This window comes from Mercenaria mercenaria, chromosome 4, assembly GCF_021730395.1.
Source record: "Mercenaria mercenaria strain notata chromosome 4, MADL_Memer_1, whole genome shotgun sequence".
Classification (NCBI taxonomy): Eukaryota; Metazoa; Mollusca; class Bivalvia; order Venerida; family Veneridae; genus Mercenaria; species Mercenaria mercenaria.
In genome coordinates, this window is record NC_069364.1 from 15,691,442 (window position 1) to 15,711,494 (window position 20,053).

The 20,053-nt window shown below is 37.0% G+C and overlaps 1 protein-coding gene across 2 annotated transcripts; it reads right to left on the minus strand.

Annotated features, from left to right (window-relative positions):
- Positions 1-7,326: 7,326 nt before the first annotated feature.
- Positions 7,327-17,854, minus strand: LOC123551065 (uncharacterized HIT-like protein Synpcc7942_1390). Of its 2 annotated transcripts, none has more exons than XM_045339725.2 (6): positions 17,819-17,854; positions 15,379-15,502; positions 14,742-14,873; positions 11,864-11,968; positions 10,664-10,736; positions 7,327-8,331 (listed from the first exon to the last, which is right to left on the minus strand). In XM_045339725.2, exons 2-6 carry the CDS (start codon positions 15,487-15,489, stop codon positions 8,240-8,242), a joined length of 513 nt encoding a protein of 170 aa, XP_045195660.2. In that variant the 5' UTR covers positions 15,490-15,502; positions 17,819-17,854; the 3' UTR covers positions 7,327-8,239. The 2 variants fall into 2 exon arrangements, with proteins under 2 accessions (XP_045195660.2, XP_045195661.2); XM_045339726.2 differs by lacking the exon at positions 17,819-17,854 and adding an exon at positions 17,774-17,795.
- Positions 17,855-20,053: the final 2,199 nt, after the last annotated feature.

The window sequence follows — 20,053 nt, forward strand, 5'->3', positions numbered from 1 at the left end:
TGTTAGACACATGTCATCCATAGTTTCCTAAAGTAGTTTCAAAGCTACTGATGGGGACAAAGATATAAAAACTGATGCAAACAAGATCCAATACACGAGCTGTCCGTAAGACAGCAGGCTCGACTTTTCTTAGTGCTTGACTCTAAATTAGAGCTTTGCCAGTAAAACCTTTATAAAACTTTAAACAAAAACATAACTCTGTCAAAATTCAAATCAGAGTTATGGGGATTATTTCTCCTGGTGTAGGCTTTGATAGTAAATAACTATTTTTAGCTCGACTATTCGAAGAATAGGGGAGCTATCCTACTTGCATCGGCGTGAGCATTACCGTGAGCGTCACACAAATGTTAAAGTTTGCGTACCACCCCAAATATAAGTCCATTGAGATATTGCTTTGATATTTTGCATACTTATTTACCATCATGACCCCAGTCTGTAAAAAGGAGGAGGCAACTCTATCAAGCATTTTGACTGAATTATGGCCCCTTTTTGACTTAGAATATGCTTATTGTAATGTTAAAGTTTGCGTACCACCCCAAATATTTTCAAAGTCCATTGAGATATTGCTTTGATATTTTGCATACTTATTTACCATCATGACCCCAGTCTGTAAAAAGGAGGAGGCAACTCTATCAAGCATTTTGACTGAATTATGGCCCCTTTTTGACTTAGAATATGCTTATTGTAATGTTAAAGTTTGCGTACCACCCCAAATATTTTCAAAGTCCAATGAGATATTGCTTTGATATTTTGCATACTTGTTTACCATCAGGACCCCTTAGAATATGCTTATTGTAATGTTTTACTCATAGCTTATATTATACTATCAAGCACTGAGAATAGTCGAGCGCGCTGTCCACTGACAGCTCTTGTTAAGTTTCAAGTCAATAGCTTTGATAGTAACGGAGATATTTGACATTATCAAAAACTTTAACCAACGGCGACACCGACGCCGGGACAAGTGCAATAGCTCTATTTTTTCTTTAGTCAAGCTTAAAATGGCTGTTCTTACAAAACATTTGTGGCAATAGGTATTACAAATTAGTGTTGCAGAATGCAGTATGAGTTGTTGCTGCTTGAAAATGACCAAAAATTGATGAAGATCTAAATCTGGAAAAGATGAACTGACAATCATGTTTTATTAATGACATTCAAATAACATGTAGTAAAGTGGGTAAGGTCGTTAAATTTGGACCACTTGCCCCTAACAGCTGTTGGTATAAGCCCTGGTAAGCTGAATCCTTTGATTTGCAGAAGCCAAGTATCAAGCCGGCAAATCAGTTGTACCCAGACTGTTTGCAGATCAAATTGCCCTTTCGCCTTCTTTTTAAATCTATAGAATGGCTATGCTGAAGCTATTTTTGGACCTCGTCTACACAGGAAACTCTGCCCTTTCAGTAAACTTTTTTCCGATACAAGGTAAGATTAATTTAATGCATACACTGAATGAACTTGTTTACGTTGGCTGCATGACCAAGAATTTTACAAGATAAAAGGTTGATTTACTGTTAATTAACCAAAAAGTAATAGATATAATAATCGTCATTTAAATCTTAAATGAATGCACACTACATCAGGGACATAAGTTATGTCACTGACTACAAAATGTACATTTAGGCCGCGTGGATGTGAAAATAAAAACGGAACCCTCTAATACATTATAGGCATTGTCCTGCCTAAATTTCAGATAATGTATCTCATGTAACGCGACTGACTCATGGTCGCTGTAACCTAACACTGATTGAATCTCTTCAGTTGAAAAAGTCGGTAATTTCTTACGGAGTATGTGAGTAGAAATGGTTCTTCCCAAGAACGAAGACAAGGCTTATCAACTGCCTGTCTGTAAATAACTTTTAACGACGGGGTTTAAACCCTTCAAATAAATAGATAAATTCACACATACATATAAAGGATCAGACTGAAGTCCCCCCCCCTCCCACACACACACACACACAAAACAAGAAACAAAAACTAGGCCTGAACTAAAAAAATATAATGGACTTTTATTTGTGATAGTTAAATTATGGAACATTTTTAGCTCACCTGTCACATAGTGACAAGGTGAGCTTTTGTGATCACGCAGTGTCCGTCGTCCGTTCGTCCGTCCGTTCGTCCGTCCATAAACTTTTGCTTGTGACCACTCTAGAGGTCACATTTTTTGTGGGATCTTTATGAAAATTGGTCAGAATGTTCATCTTGATGATATCTAGGTCAAGTTCGAAACTTAGTCACGTGCCATCAAAAACTAGGTCAGTTGGTCTAAAAATAGAAAAACCTTGTGACCTCTCTACAGGCCATATATTTCATAAGATCTTCATGAAAATTGGTCAGAACGTTCACCTTGATGATATCTAGGTCAAGTTCGAAACTGGGTCACGTGCCATCAAAAACTAGGTCAGTAGGTCAAGTAATAGAAAAATCTTGTGACCTCTCTAAAGGCCATATTTTTCATTGGATCTGTATGAAAGTTGGTATGAATGTTCATCTTGATGATATCTAGGTCAAGTTTGAAACTGGGTCACGTGCGGTCAAAAGCTAGGTCAGTAGGTATAAAAATAGAAAAACCTTGTGACCTCTCTAGAGGCCATATATTTCATGAGACCTTCATGAAAATTGGTCAGAATGTAGACCTTGATGATATCTAGGTCAAGTTTGAAAGTGGGTCATGTGCCATCAAAAACTAGGTCAGTAGGTCAAATAATAGGAAAACCTTGTGACCTCTCTGGAGGCCATATTTTTCATGGGATCTGTATGAAAGTTGGTCTGAATGTTCATCTTGATGATATCTAGGTCAAGTTCGAAACAGGGTCATGTGCGATCAAAAACTAGGTCAGTAGGTTTAAAAATAGAAAAACCTTGTGACCTCTCTAGAGGCCATACTTGTGAATGGATTTCCATAAAAATTGGTCAGAATGTTCATCTTGATGATATCTAGGTCAAGTTTGAAAGTGGGTCACGTGCCATCAAAAAGTTGGTCAGTAGGTCAAATAATGAAAAAATGTTGTGACCTCTCTAGAGGCCATATTTTTCATGGGATCTGTATGAAACTTGGTCTAAATGTTTATCATGATGATATATAGGTCAAGTTTGAAACTGGGTCAACTGCGATCAAAAACTAGGTCAGTAGGTCTTGAAATAGAAAAACCTTGTGACCTCTCTAGAGGCCATACCCTTGAATGGATCTTCATGAAAATTGGTCGGAATGTTCACCTTGATGATATCAAGGTCAGGATTGAAACTGGGTCACATGCCTTAAAAAACTAGGTCAGTAGGTCAAATATTAGAAAAATCTTGTGACCTCTTTAAAGACCATATTTTTCATGGGATCTGTATGAAAGTTGGTATGAATGTTCATCTTGATGATATCTAGGTCAACTTTGAAACTGGGTCACGTGCGGTCAAAAACTAGGTCAGTAGGTATAAAAATAGAAAAACCTTGTGACCTCTCTAGAGGCCATATATTTCATGAGACCTTCATGAAAATTGGTCAGAATGTACACCTTGATGATATCTAGGTCAAGTTTGAAAGTGGGTCATGTGCCATCAAAAACTAGGTCAGTAGGTCAAATAATAGGAAAACCTTGTGACCTCTCTAGAGGCCGTATTTTTCATGGGATCTGTATGAAAGTTGGTCTGAATGTTCATCATGATGATATCTAGGTCAAGTTTGAAACAGGGTCATGTGCGATCAAAAACTAGGTCAGTAGGTCTAAAAATAGAAAAACCTTGTGACCTCTCTAGAGGCCATATTTGTGAATGGATCTCCATAAAAATTGGTCAGAATGTTCATCTTGATGATATCTAGGTCAGGTTTGAAAGTGGGTCACGTGCCATCAAAAGTTGGTCAGTAGGTCATATAATGAAAAAATGTTGTGACCTCTCTAGAGGCCATATTTTTCATGGGATCTGTATGAAAGTTGGTCTGAATGTTTATCATGATGATATATAGGTCACGTTTGAAACTGGGTCAACTGCGATCAAAAACTAGGTCAGTAGGTCTTGAAATAGAAAAACCTTGTGACCTCTCTAGAGGCCATACCCTTGAATGGATCTTCGTGAAAATTGGTCAGAATGTTCACCTTGATGATATCTAGGTCAGGATTGAAACTGGGTCATGTGCCTTAAAAAACTAGGTCAGTAGGTCAAATAATAAAAAAAAACCTTGTGATCTTTCTAGAGGCCATACTTTTCATGGGATCTGTATGAAAGTTGGTCTGAATGTTCATCTTGATGATATCTAGGTCAAGTTTGAAACTGGGTCAACTGCGGTCAAAAACTAGGTCAGTAGGTCAAAAATTATTAAAATCTTTCGACCTCTGTAGAGGCCATATTTTTCATGAGATCTTCATGAAAATTAGTGAGAATGTTCAACTTGATGATATCTAGGTAAAGTTCAAAACAGGGTCACATACCTTCGAAAACTAGGTCAATAGGTCAAAAATAGAAAAACCTTGTGACCTCTCTAGAGACCATATTTTTCAATGGATCTTCATTAAAATTGGTCAGAATTTTTATCTTGATAATATCTAGGTCAGGTTCAAAACTGGGTCACATGAGCTCAAAAACTAGGTCACTACGTCAAATAATAGAAAAAACGAAGTCATACTCAAAACTGGGTCATGTGGGAAGAGGTGAGCGATTCAGGACCATCATGGTCCTCTTGTTACAATAAATCTATCAACCTCTTCGGAAGATACAATATACTGACTAAAATAGGTTTAATAGTGTGTGCCGGAAAGGTTGATACGGTAATCGGACCAAAGCATTGACATAAAGCGATATCCAAGATTTTATGATGCATTCTTCAGAATCAGATTTTTATGGATATGACAATTACAAGTGTTGTGTAGCTCAATGATTGCTTTACATTAAATCTCCGTTATAAGGTCACTTACTAATTATTATTACACAACAAAAACTAGTTCTGTATAACTAAGCCATGGATGGAAATTACTATAGACACAAATATTTTTCCCTCTTCGATAATAATTGTCAAAACAAACTAAAAACGCTGTTCCCATTTGGATGTAATTGAAATACGAGTATTTTACTTTTTAAACAACATATCCCGGATATGATATATTCACATTATTGTACCTCTTTTTCAATAGATAACGTTACAAGGTATACAAGGACGGGGATACTGGACCTATTTTTAGACATGTCGAGTCAGAGTGCACGCTTTGTGTACATGTGTGTCATAGATAAACAAGAGGACCATGATGGTCCTGAATCGCTCACCTATCCCCACATGACCCAGTGTTGAACTGAGTATGACGTCGTTATTTCTATTATTTGACAAAGTGACCTAGTTTTTCAGCACATGTGACCTAGATATCATCAAGATAAAAAATTCTGACCAATTTTCATGAAGATCCATTGAAAAATATGGCCTCTAGAGAGGTCACAAGGTTTTTCTATTATTTGACCTAATGACCTAGTTTTTGAAGGCACGTGACCCACTTTTAAACTTGACCTAGATATCATCAAGGTGAACATTCTCACCAATTTTCATACAGATCTCATGAAAAATATGGCCTCTAGAAAGGTCACAAGGTTTTTCTATTTTTCGACCTACTGACCTAGTTTTTGATGGCACATGACCCAGTTACGAACCTGACCTAGATATCATCAAGCTGAACAGTCTCACCAATTTTCATGAAGATCTCATGAAAAATATGGCCTCTAGAGAGGTCACAAGGTTTTTCTATTTTTAGACCTACTGACCTAGGTTTTGACCCCACGTGACCCAGTTTCGAACCTGACCTAGATATCATCAAGATGAACCTTCTGACCAATATTCATGAAGATCTCATGAAAAATATGGCCTCTAGAGAGGTCACAAGGTTTTTCTATTTTTAGATCTACTGACCTAGTTTTTAACCCCACGTGACCCAGTTTCGAACTTGATCTAGATATCATCAAGGCAAACATTCTGACCAATTTTCATGAAGATCCATTGAAAAATATGGCCTCTAGAGAGGTCACAAGGTTTTTCTATTTTTAGACCTACTGACCTAGTTTTTGACCGCACGTGACCCAGTTTCAAACTTGACCTACATATCATCAAGGTGAACATTCTGACTAATTTTCATGAAGATCCATTGAGAAATATGGCCTCTAGAGAGGTCACAAGGTTTTTCTATTTTTAGACCTACTGACCTAGTTTTTGATCCCACATGACCCAGTATCGAACTTGACCTAGATATCATCAAGGTGAACATTCTGACCAATATTCATGAAGATCTCATGAAAAATATGGCCTCTAGAGAGGTCACAAGGTTTTTCTATTTTAAGATCTACTGACCTAGTTTTTACCCCCACGTGACCCAGTTTCGAACTTGACCTAGATATCATCAAGCTGAACATTCTGACCAATTTTCATGAAGATCCATTGAAAAATATGGCCTCTAGAGAGGTCACAAGGTTTTTCTATTTTTAGACCTAATGACCTAGTTTTTGACCCCACGTGACCCAGGTTCGAACTTGACCTAGATATCATCAAGGTGAACATTCTGACCAATATTCATGAAGATCTCATGGAAAATATCGCCTCTAGAGAGGTCACAAGGTTTTTCTATTTTTAGACCAACTGACCTAGTTTTTGACCCCACGTGACCAGTTTCGAACTTGACCTAGATATCATTAAGGTGAACATTCTGACCAATATTCATGAAGATCTCATGAAAAATATGGCCTCTAGAGAGGTCACAAGGTTTTTCTATTTTTAGACCTACTGACCTAGTTTTTGACCCCACGTGACCCAGTTTCGAACTTGACCTAGATATCATCAAGGTGAACATTCTGACCAATTTTCATGAAGATCTTGTGAAATATATGGCCTCTAGAGAGGTCACAAGGTTTTTCTATTTTTAGACCTACTGACCTAGTTTTTGATGGCACGTGACCCAGTTTCGAACTTGACCTAGATATCATCAAGGTGAACATTCTGACCAATTTTCATAAAGATCCCATGAAAAATGTGACCTCTAGAGTGGTCACAAGCAAAAGTTTACGGACGCACGCACGGACGCACGCACGGACGGACAACGGACGACGGACGCCGCGCGGTCACAAAAGCTCACCTTGTCACTTTGTGACAGGTGAGCTAAAAAGCGACAAGGTGAATACCGTAAAATGCTAGCAGATGGGACGGTGTTAACCTGTTGGGATTACTCTTAAAATAACTTCAGCTTCGTCGCTTTTGTAACGTACAACTCTATCGACTTCAAAAAATGTGAAAGGGCAATTTGATCTGCAAACAGTTTTTTTTTCTACACCTGTAGATTAAGTGGGACTTAAGAGAAAGATAAAAATTGGCAAATGTCTAGCATGGTAACAATTTATTGCATCAAAATACATATAAAACTATAATCATCCCATCTATATCGTATAAATATGTGACAGTGCTACATTTTTGTAGCACCAAATCTATAATCATACCCAACATAAAAATTTCAGTGGTAATTCCTATTTATTGTAAACATAAATATATATATATATATATATGAATCTTATCACTACCAAAAATTGACTATATCCTTTTACTATTTTCACCACTTTAAAAGCAACATGTTTTCCAAACTCTGAAGTTAAAAAAAGTTTCCCAATTAAGTTGTAGAGACAAATCACTTAAGTATAAGTCAATTATTAGAATTGATTAACTTCTATATACAGCAAACACAGTTCGCTCGAGCAACCACTGATCAAGCATCCGGACTTCCTTGAGAAATTTATAAGGTCCCATGCTGCATTCTTTGTATTTTCTAAGTTTGTATGGCACGGAACCCTCGATAACTCGAGCATCTGACATATTCTGTTGCACCTTGGTGTGGTAGGTATTTTACTGTACATGGAAATCTTCGAAGCAGTAAGATAAATATAAAACATATCCACTTGCATTTGTGTAGTAACATTTAAGAAATAAATTTCTTGCATATTAAAGTAAATTATTAAAATTAATTAACTCCTATAATTATACATGTACATATATTTCACTGAAAGTTCAAAGGAAATATTCCCTGCAATAAGATAAATATAAAACTTATTGCCTTGCATTTGTGTAGTTACATTTAAGAAATAAATTTCTTGCATATTAAAATTAATGATTAAAATCAATTAACTTCTATATACATGTTTTTCATTGAAAGTTCAAAGGAAATACCCACAATTAAGATAAATATAAAATGTCTCCATTGAAACTTGATATTTGAATTTTAAATTGCTGCATGCAATTCTTCTACCCTGGTGGCCATCCCATCTGTCTTCCGCCTAGTACATGTATATGAAGGTGATAGACAGACTGGCTGCCATCTGGACCATTATTTATTACTGAAAGAGAAAAAAATTAGTATTTTCATCTAAAAGAATTAAGACTGAGCAGATCAGAAAATGCATAACAGACCACCAGATGCATGACTACCGACACCGATCGATACTAATTTGTCAATGTCTGAAATACTTATTCTGTACAATAAGCTTGATAAAAAGTGATGCTTTATGCAGTTGTTTTTGTGAATAAAATATGGTGGGTTTGAGACATTTGAGCCCATGCTAAATTGAATTATCACTTTGGCATCAATTTACTTTGTATCTCGATGTGCTATTTTCCCATTTAGAATTCCGATTGTCTTTTGTATTTAAATTTATGACTTTTATTTTCTATAATTTTTACGAGGACATCCAAAATGCTTCTCTCTCAAAAAAACTGCGACATAGCTTATCTTTACTCTGTGCGACCTAGTTTTTTAACTTTAGCCTGCTGGCGGCAAGTGAGCAGCCTCTGCAACCAGTGCAGGCCAAGATCAGCCATGCAGGCTGATCTTGGTCTGCACTGTTCGATTTTCAGTCAGTAAAGTTTCAGTGAATACCCCTTTGAACTAGAAAATGCTTTTGTAAAAAAGCACATGTCTCCCCCAATGCAAAGTCCTATAGGCAAGAAGTCAATAGGGGTCAGGAGCGAAAGTCAAAGAGACACTGAATGTTGGCTGCAATAGGGATCATATACTTGGCATGTCCAGTCATCCCGCTAAATTTCAACACTCGTGGCCTAGTGGTTCTCAAGTCACTGTTCAGGCTCCTGTGACCCTGACCTTTGATCAAGTGACCTCAAAATAAATAGGGGTCATGTACTCTGCATGTCCAATCATCCTGTTAAGTTTCAACATTGTAGGTCAAGTGGTTCTCAAGTTATTTCCAAAAAATGATTCTACATGAACAGGCCACTGTGACCTTGGCCTTTAATAGACTGACCCCAAAATCAATAGGGGTCATCTACTCTGCATGTTCAATCATCCTATGAAGTTTCAACATTCTGGGTCAAGTGGTTCTCAAGTTATTGATCGGAACTGGTTATCAATGTTCAGGCCCCTGTGACCTTGACCTTTAACGGAGTGACCCCAAAAACAATAAGGGTCATTTACTCTGCATGAACAATCATCCTATGAAGTTTCAACATTCTGGGTCGAGAGGTTCTCAAGTTATTGATTGGAAATGGTTTTCCATGTTCAGGCCCCTGTGGCCTTGACCTTTCACAGAGTGACCCTAAAATCGTTAGGGTTCATCTACTCTGCATGACCAATCATCCTACGAAGTTTCATCATTCTGGGTCAAATGGTTCTCAAGTTACTGACCGGAAATGGTTTTCAATGTGCGGGCCCCTGTGACCTTGACCTTTCACAGAGTGACCCCAAAATCGTTAGGGGTCATCTACTCTTTATGACCAATCATCCTATTAAGTTTCAACATCCTGGGTCAAGTGGTTCTCAAGTTACTGACCGGAAATGGTTTTCAATGTTCGGGGCCCCTGTGACCTTGACCTTTAATGGAGTGACCCCAAAATCGTTAAGGGTCATCTACTTTGCATGTACAATCATCCTATGAAGTTTCAACATTCTGGGTCAAGTGGTTCTCTAGTTATTGATCAGAAATGGTTTTCAATGTTCAGGCCCCTGTGACCTTGACCTTTGACAGAGTGATCCCATAATCAATAAGGGTCATCTACTCTTTATGACCAATCATCCTATCATGTTTCAACATTCTGGGTCAGGTGGTTCTCTAGTTATTGATTGGAAGTGGTTTTCAATGTTCAGGCCCCTGTGACCTTGACCTTTGACGGAGTGACCCCAAAATCAATAGGGGCCATCTACTCTTCATGACCAATCATCCTATGAAGTTTCAACATTCTGGGTCAAGTGGTTCTCTAGTTATTGATCGGAAATGGTTTTCAATGTTCAGGCCCATGTGACCTTGACCTTTGACGGAGTGACCCCAAAATCTATAGGGGTCATCTACTCTTCATGACCAATCATCCTATGAAGTTTCAACATTCTGGGTCAAGTGGTTCTCTAGTTATTGATCGGAAATGGTTTTCAATGTTCAGGCCCCTGTGACCTTGACCTTTGATGGAGTGACCCCAAAAACAATAGGGGTCGTCTACTCCAGCAGCCCTACAACCCTATGAAGTTTGAAGGTTCTAGGTCAAATGGTTCTCCAGTTATTGCTCGGAAATGAAGTGTGACGTACGGACGGACGGAAGGACGGACGGACAGGGCAAAAACAATATGGCTCCTGGGGGAGACATAATAATAAATAGTACTGCCCAAACTGAATGATAGACTAGTCCATTTAAGAAATTTAGCAGGGTAAAGGTTAAATACTATACCTATTCTGTATCCATTCTCTAGATTTCTCTGTTCTGCAACCTGCTTTGCAACAAGTAATAGATGTCCAAGTAACTGCAATGATCAAAATCAGACATGAGCTTATAAAATCAGGACACTTTTTCTCTTAATATTTCATGTTATTTTCATGTTTTAAATCTGTTTTCATCTAAATTGAAAATAGTCCAAATCTAACAGTCTTCCAGCACAATATTTTATAATAATCAAATAAACAAGAGCTGTCTCCATAGGATGACACATGCCCCCGATGGCACTTTGAATGAATAGTTATGGCCGAGGTTAGAGTTTAGGACCTTTGACCTACGGAGCTGAGTCTTGCGCGCGACACGTCGTCTTACTGTGTCACACATTCATGCGTAGTTATTTTAAAATCCATGCATGAATGACAAAGATATGGACCGGACACGCCCATCAATGCACTATCATGAAAATGACCTTTAACGTCTAAGTGTGACCTTGACCTTTGAGCTATGGACCTGGGTCTTGCGCGCGACACGTCGTCTTACTGTGGTACACATTCATGCCAAGTTATTTGAAAATCCATCCATCGATGACAAAGATATGGACCGGACACGCCCATCAATGCACTATCCTTTAATGTCTAAGTGTGACCTTGACCTTTGAGCTACGGACCTGGGTCTTGCGCGCGACACGTCGTCTTACTGTGGTACACATTCATGCCAAGTTATTTGAAAATCCATCCATCGATGACAAAGATATGGACCGGACACGCCCATCAATGCACTATCCTTTAATGTCTAAGTGTGACCTTGACCTTTGAGCTACGGACCTGGGTCTTGTGCGCGACACGTCGTCATACTGTGGTACACATTCATGCCAAGTTATTTGAAAATCCATCCATCGATGACAAAGATATGGACCGGACACGAAAATTGCGGACAGACCGACAGACTGACAGACCGACAGACGGACAGACGGTTCAAAAACTATATGCCTCCCTTCGGGGGCATAAAAATAATTTAAACAATCTTTTCCATCTGACTGAGCATGTATTTAACCAGGTACAATTCAAATCAAATATGCCTAGATGTTACATGTTTCTTTAAATAACTTGACTTCACATTCAAACATTTATCAAAAGTTAAGTGATTCAAATAACTACACTGTAATCTACCATTTTATTCAGCAGGAAATGCTTAAAAGAAATATACGAAACAAACCATCTGGTCCCCTTTTTCAGCATCACTGATCTGGGCTATAGGTTTTTTCGGAATCACAAGAAAATGTACTGGGGCTTGAGGTGATACATCATTAAATGCTAGACACTGAAACAGAGGCATTGTAAAATATACCAGTGTCAGTCACTTCATAAACCATAAACAACATGGTCACAAAATTTAATGAGTCACACTATGAGAAAACCAACATAGTGCATTTGCGACCAGCATGGATCCAGACTAGCCTGCGCATTCGCACAGTCTGGTCAGGATCCATGTTGTTCGCTTTCAAAGCCTATTGCAATTAGAGAAACCGTTAGTGAACAGCATGGAACCTGACCAGACTGCGCGGATGCGCAGGCTTGTCTGGATCAATGCTAGTCGCAAATGCACTATGTTTGTTTTCTCATGGTGTGGCTCAAATGTCTCAATTGATTAAAGATATTTCAATCTCTTTTAATTTAGCAGTAAATGAAATAAACTTATCAATCCTACCATGAAATATCCAAGAAAGTGAATTTTAAGAATATTTGTTGTACCACTTGCAGAAAATACTGTAATTTCATTGTCAGTTTCAAAGAAGCCAGTCCATTCAATTTCAATGTGCAAAAAAAAATGAATTGACCAACAGATTGTGAAAAAGAATTGTTTGCCAAACACACATGCAAACCTTCCCCATGATAGCCTGTAGGAGGTAACTGGGTGTTTAATTTTCAGTCTTCACTGTGACTTAGACTTTGACTGACTGACGCAAAAAACACTGACCACAGGCAACCAACCTATGAATATAACAACTGCGTTCTCTAGTTGTTGATGGAAAAACAAAGTATCTACTGACTGATGGACCTACTGACACACCTAGTGACCAACAAGGAACAAAACAATATGCTCCATCTTCTCTGAAAAGGGGTAAGGTGCATAATAGAAAATTGGTTTACTAGCTGACTCGACCAAAGACCATACACTAATTTGATCACTCTCCACCACTGTTTCAAGTGGGAATGTTATTTACTATATTTATTATAAGAATTAAAACAAGAGGACCATGATGGTCCTGAATCGCTCACCTCTTCCCACATGACCCAGTTTTGAGAATGACGTCGTTTTTTCTATTATTTGACATAGTGACCTAGTTTTTGAGCTCATGTGACCCAGTTTTGAACTTGACCTAGATATTATCAAGATAAAAATTCTGACCAATTTTCATGAAGATCCATTGAAAAATATGGTCTCTAGAGAGGTCACAAGGTTTTTCTATTATTTGATATATTGACCTAGTTTTCGAAGGTACATGACCCTGTTTTGAACTTTATCTAGATATCATCAAGGTGAACATTCTCACTAATTCTGATGAAGATCTCATGAAAAATATGGCCTCTAGAGAGGTCACAAGGTTTTTTTATTATTTGACCTACTGATTTAGTTTTTTAAGGCACGTGACCCAGTTTCAAACTTGACCTAGATATCATCAAGGTGAACATTCTGACAAATTTCTATGGAGATCCATTCAAAAGTATGGCCTCTAGAGAGGTCATAAGGTTTTTCTATTTTTAGACCTACTGACCTAGTTTTTGACCGCACATGACCCAGTTTCGAACTTGACCTAGATATCATCAAGATGAACATTCAGACCAATTTTCATACAGATCCCATGAAAAATATGGCCTTTAAAGAGGTCACAAGGTTTTTCTATTATTTGACCTACTGACCTAGTTTTTGATGGCACTTGACCCACTTTCGAACTTGACCTAGATATCATCAAGATGAACATTCAGACCAACTTTCATACAAATCCCATGAAAAATATGGCCTCTAAAGAGGTCACAAGGTTTTTCTATTATTTGACATAGTGACCTAGTTTTTGAAGGCACGTGACCCAGTTTCGAAACTGACCTAGATATCATCAAGGTGAACATTCTGACCAATTTTCATGAAGATCTCATGAAATATATGGCCTCTAGAGATTCCACAAGGTTTTCTATATTTAGACCCTACTGACCTAGTTTTTGACCGCATGTGACCCAGTTTCGAACTTGACCTAGATATCATCAAGATGAACATTCAGACCAACTTTCATACAGATCCCATGAAAAAATTGCCTTTAGAGAGGTCACAAGGTTTTTCTATTATTTGACCTACTGACCTAGTTTTTGATGGCACATGACCCAGTTTCGAACTTGACCTAGATATCATCAAGGTGAACGTTCTGACCAATTTTCATGAAGATCTTGTGAAATATATGGCCTCTAGAGAGGTCACAGGGTTTTTCTATTTTTAGACCTACTGACCTAGTTTTTGACGGCACGTGACCCAGTTTCGAACTTGACCTAGATATTATCAAGGTGAACATTCTGACCAATTTTCATGAAGATCTTGTGAAATATATGGCCTCTAGAGAGGTCACAAGGTTTTTCTATTTTTAGACCTAGTTTTTGATTGCACGTGACCAAGTTTCGAACTTGACCTAGATATCATCAAGATGAACATTCTGACCAACTTTCATAAAGATCCCATGAAAAATGTGACCTCTAGAGTGGTCACAAGCGAAAGTTTACGGATGGACGCACGCACGCACGGACGGACGACGGACACCGCGCGATCACAAAAGCTCACCTTGTCACTTTGTGACAGGTGAGCTAAAAACACGCCAGTAAAAAAGGCTGTTATTTCAAACAGAAAGAAACAAAAGAATAAATGCAATAATCATAAGCTGAATGCGATCGAGGTCTCAGTGCATATAGATAAAGAGGCAATAAGATTTCTTTCACATTCAACCCTCGAAATTATTACTGAATCTTGTTCTACACTTTGTAAAGCATGTAAGATTTTGTCACTGTTTCTCCACAAAACTGTCCGATTCTTTTTTTTTATTTTATAATACCTGGTCGTCGTCATAGATTATATCTGCAGGTATAGACTTGTCAATGATCTTGGAAAAAATTGTTGGTTCTGCAGTTTTCTTGGCCTGCTTGGCTTTGGATACCTCATCACTGGCAGCTGCATCACAATATGACTGAAATATAAACAAATACAAGTGAATCCGGGCGGAATAAATCTATCCCGTATTTTTAAAATTCATTGTCTCCTAAGCGACTGAAGTTAGAACAATTACACAAAATTTACCTCAGTAGCTAAAAATTACCATTTTAGGCCTCTTCAATAATACATAAATGGAAGGGCTATTATCAATAGCATCAAATTTTTAAAAAAATAACTTAATTCTGAAGACAGGAATATTTCTTGCAGAATCTATTTGTAACTTGTTTAATGAAAACATAAGTTTTCTTAGTTTCATGTGCTAATTCACATTTCTGCAGTGTTTAGACACTATCTAAGTTGGTCAATTGAATAGGGGAAGGATAAACCTTTAAATATAAAGATACCAGTGGCAGTATTGACATCTGACAATAAAAAGTACATCTGTCATTAAAATCACCTCCTCAAAAAAAAACTTCCTTATAGAAAGATCGTAAGTCACTCAGCAGTTGAAGAGTGATGGCAGTGTGATAAACAATTACCTGTGTTAGTACAAGTCTGGATGTGAGACCCACTGCTGTCAAATACTTTAGTGCAGGTGGCACTCTTGCAGTTTTGGCATATGTTAGCACCTGGCGAGTGATTCTAAGCATATTTGATGCTCTTCTAACATGTAAACAGAAAGAAAGAAGTTCTGATAAATGTTGTATCATGGCTTCATTGAAATACCAGTAGTTAAATTTTATCTATCCTTTTCTAAAGTGGACAAGCAGGTGCAACTTAAAACTGTACTCTGTCATAGTTGGAGTATGCTTCAAAAAAGCCCTACCTACACATAGAAGGGAACAGCAGAAATTTTCAATTTCTATTTTTAGCTCACCTGAGCACAACAAAAGCTGCTCAAGGTGAGCTATTGTGACCAGTCATTGTACGGCATCATGCGTAGTCCATCCTGCATCAATATTTGCCTTTGATAACACTTTAGAGACCACAGTTTTGACCAGATCTTTATGAAACTTGTTCAGAATGTTTGTCTTGATGGTTTCTAGGTCAAGTTTGAAACTGGGTCATGTGGGGTCAAAAACTAGGTCAGTAGGCCAGATCAAAGGAAAATCTTAATAACGCTCTAGAGTCCACTGTTTAAGTATAAAACTCATGAGAATTAGTCAGAATGTTTGTCTTGATGACCTCTAGGTCAAGTTAGAATCTGGGTCATATGGGGTCAAAAACTAGGTCACCTGATCAAAAAATCAAAGAAAAACCTTGTGTATGCAATAGGGGCTGCATTTTACACTGGATCTTCAAAATTTTTTATTAGAATGTTTGTCTTGATGAAATCTAGGTCAAGTTCAAATATGTGTCATCTGGGGTCAAAAACTAGGTCACCTGGTCAAATCAAAGAAGTTTGATCAGAACATTTGTCTTGATGAAATCTAGGTCAAGTTGAATATGGGTCATCTGGGGTCAAAAACTAGGTCAACTGGTTGAATCAAAGAAAAACCTTGTGTATGCAACAGGGGCTGCATTTATCACTGAATATTCGTGGAATTTAATCAGAATGTTTGTCTTGATGAAATCTAGGTCAAGTTCAAATGTGGGTAATCTGGGGTCAAAAACTAGGTCACCTGGTCAAATCAAAGAAAAACCTTGTGTATGCAATAGGGGCTGCATTTTTCAATGGATATTTGTGGAATTTGAATAGTCTGTTTGTCTTGATCAAAATCTAGGTCAACTTTGAACATAGGTCATCAGGGGTCAAAAACTAGATCACTCTGTCAAATCAAAGAAAAAGCTTGTTTACATTCTAGGGGCCACATTATTGTTTAAATCCATAAAATTTGGGTAAAATGTTTGTCTCCATAAAATCTTGGGAGATTCAACGGGGTCTGTGGGTTAAAAAACTATTCACTAGGGCCCAAAAAAAAAATTGTTTACCCTCAAGGCCACTTTTTTGGCCCAATTTTAATGAAAATTGGTCAAATATTTGTCTCCTGTATCTCAACGGTAAAATGGGGTCATTTTGGGAGCAAAAACTGGTCTCTAAGCCAAATTGAAAAAAAAATTTTGTTTACATTCTAGGGGCCACTTTTTGCATCAATCTTATGAAATTTGGTCAAATGTTTATCCCCTTTGAAAACTCGATGAGTTTAAACTGGTCAGTCGTGAAAAAACCCGGGGGTCACTGGGAAAACATTTTTACACTTTACAGTGTGTTCCCCAGGTGAGCACCAGGCCATTTTTGCCCTCTTGTCTACTTTAGGTAGTGTACACTTTCCAACAATAAGAAGTGCAAATGCCTAAATTCAAAGTTTTTAACCTTTAACCCAAAATTTTCTGAAATGGCGGTCCTTACAAATTACCCCAGAAAACCAATATTATTCAAAGGGATGTTCAATGAAAATTTACCAACTGAATAGCGGACAGTGCAGACTATCACTGGTCGCAAAGGCAAAACCACTTGCTGTCAGCAGCTCAAGCTATTGGCTAGAATCCTTTTTCAAGTTCTGGCCCCAAAAGCCCTTTTACCTTTGACCTACGACCCCCTAAAAAATTGTCGTCACTACTTCTAAGTCCAAAAAAAAATGCTACCAAGTTTGAATGTTCTGTACGTGTCAAGGCCAAGGCAAGTGGTAATGTTTGGGTAAAAAACCATTTGCCTATTAACAGACACATGACTGTGTGATGGATGGCAAAGCAAAAACCCAAACGCTTTTTCAGGGGGGCATAAAAAAAAAATGTACAGTTTTTCATTTTTCAAAAGGGTTTGATTAAAAAATTATGATTATCCGAATATCTACATCCGAAAAAGCATTTTGAAAATATATATCACAACAAAACTTTCTCTACAATGTTTGACAACCCTTTCTGCATCTGACAGTATATGTCTAGTGCATTAACAAGTACTATAAAGATAGCTAAATTAAGTGATCTCAATACAGAAGAACGTATGTTTCCTAAATCAATTTTTTGTTGACATTCTACCTTGCCGGACATGCCGGATATCAGGAATTAGCTATGATAGAAATACCTGAAAGAAAAAAAATAAAAGTATAAAGAAAACTTATACCCGAGTAACTCTTCCACGCGTTAGATACAACATATTACCGTATTCGATAAGCAGTCAGGAAAAGACTAATACCCAGTCGTCCAAAAACATGGCCCGGGGTTGTCCCAATATGGTGGGGGTTGCCCCCGGTACTGTTTTGAGGCGCTTACAGTAAGACATAAGCCCAAAATAAATATGCCTTTTATTGTGTTTGAAAATGTCACACCTCAAAAGCTTTACTTTAAAATAAAATTTGCATGAAAATTTTGAAACTTGAAACTTGGTACTTGTCCGAAAAAAAAGTTTAACATTATATCCAAAATCAAGAGAATTATTCCATTGCAGCAAAAAAGAAAATCATTACCCCCCCTGACGCTTATAAATACCATTGGAAAATTGCCAGAAATAAAAATTTTCCCCGCTGCTTCTTAAAAAACTGCTTACAAGCACTCAAACATGATAAAACATGTAAATAAACCATAAATAAGTCACTTGGATTATCATCCAATCCGTTTATTTTTACACTTTGTGTGTACATGAAAAATCTTGTTTAAGGGAAAAAAGGGTTAATGAGCGGGATTTTCAAAAAAAAGTTGCACCTTGATAACATACGAAATAACACAAAATTGTCTTCCCTATGTACTTTATTAAAAGGTCAAAAGCACATTTTTTTAACGCAAATGACGTCGAAATTTCTGTTTTAGCCAGTGGGAAATTTGTACTTTTGCCGTTTTCAGGGTGTTTAAAAATTATTTTTGGGGCGTTCTTTTTATTAAAAAAATTTGTTTTTTCCGTTTTATATAATATCCCAGTCAAAACCTAACGGTGTGTAATTTTAAAATAATACTCCCACTATTTTCCCGAAGGAATGCTTACTTTACGAAAAAATCATGCCAAAACATTTCAGAAATTCGTTTTCTGGGGAATGACTATGTATGTGCAAAAACTGGTCCCACAATTTTTTTTTAAAAAAAAAAACTAATATAATTTTATAAATTTTTTTACTGAAAATGACAAAAAAAAAATCAGGGTCACCGATTCTTTTTCGCAGTATTGTCAAAAATTTTTTCCCCACCCATTTTTCCCTCGTGCATTAAAATATGACCTCTACTGAATACGTTTCTGTATAAACTGGGAGCATCATTTACTGCCCATAGATTTTGAAAAATTTAACCATTATTTAAAGGCATTTCCCCGCAAATACAAAGAAAAAGCCCTCAACTACCGAATCTTTTTTCGAGTACGAAGTCGCAAAATATGGATCTCAAAGGGCGCTATGGGCGGCTTTTGACGTTAGCTTTTCCCCCTTTTTTCTGACGTTACCATATTTTTTATTACAAAAACGGCGTATGCTTTTTGCAAATAGAATTTTACCATTCCGTTTTAAAAAATCAAATACTTTCTGAACAATTTTTCATTCTTGTAAAGCAAATCATTATATTCATATTGTCTTTATCACTGAAATTTGTGGAAATTTTCAATTTTACCTACTTAGAAGATTGAAAATTTGCAGACAAAAGGATCACATTACATATACAAATATTCATCGAAATAATTAATTTTCTTTAAATCTCAGGGTAAGAAAGAAAGCTTATTTTTTTTTTTTTCGCATAAATTTTAGGACATATTTAAAAAATTTAAAGTATAATTTAGGTGCAACGGGGGGTAAATGATTTCTTTCTAAGAATTTACAATATGAAAAATTTCGTTTTATTTTTCCCCCACCCACCCACCACCCGTTATTTTTGGGTAGGGCAATTGTGTTACCCCGCCCGCCCGTCCGTCATCCGAATTATTGGGGCATATTTCAAAAGTTTTGACCCAACTCCTCAAAACCTACAGGATTTTTTTATTTGGTAAATAATGTTTTTTAATTTGGCAAAATCAAAAGTTTTTGTTTTTGCATCAAAAAAAACTAAAATTTGGGGTTGCTTTACTTTAAAAATTTAAGACTTTGAAAAAAAAAAAAAAAAAAAAAACCCAAAGTAGGTTTAAATAAGCAGAAAATTGAATTTGCAAAAAAAGGGGGTTTGAGCGCCCACAAATACTTTTTTTGCTAAAATTTATTTTTTGGGAATTACTGCATCTAAAAAAACCAGAATTGTATACAAAAATTCAACAGCAGACAAAGTTTTCTTTTTTTGAATGTCGGAAAAATGGACTACCGCTTT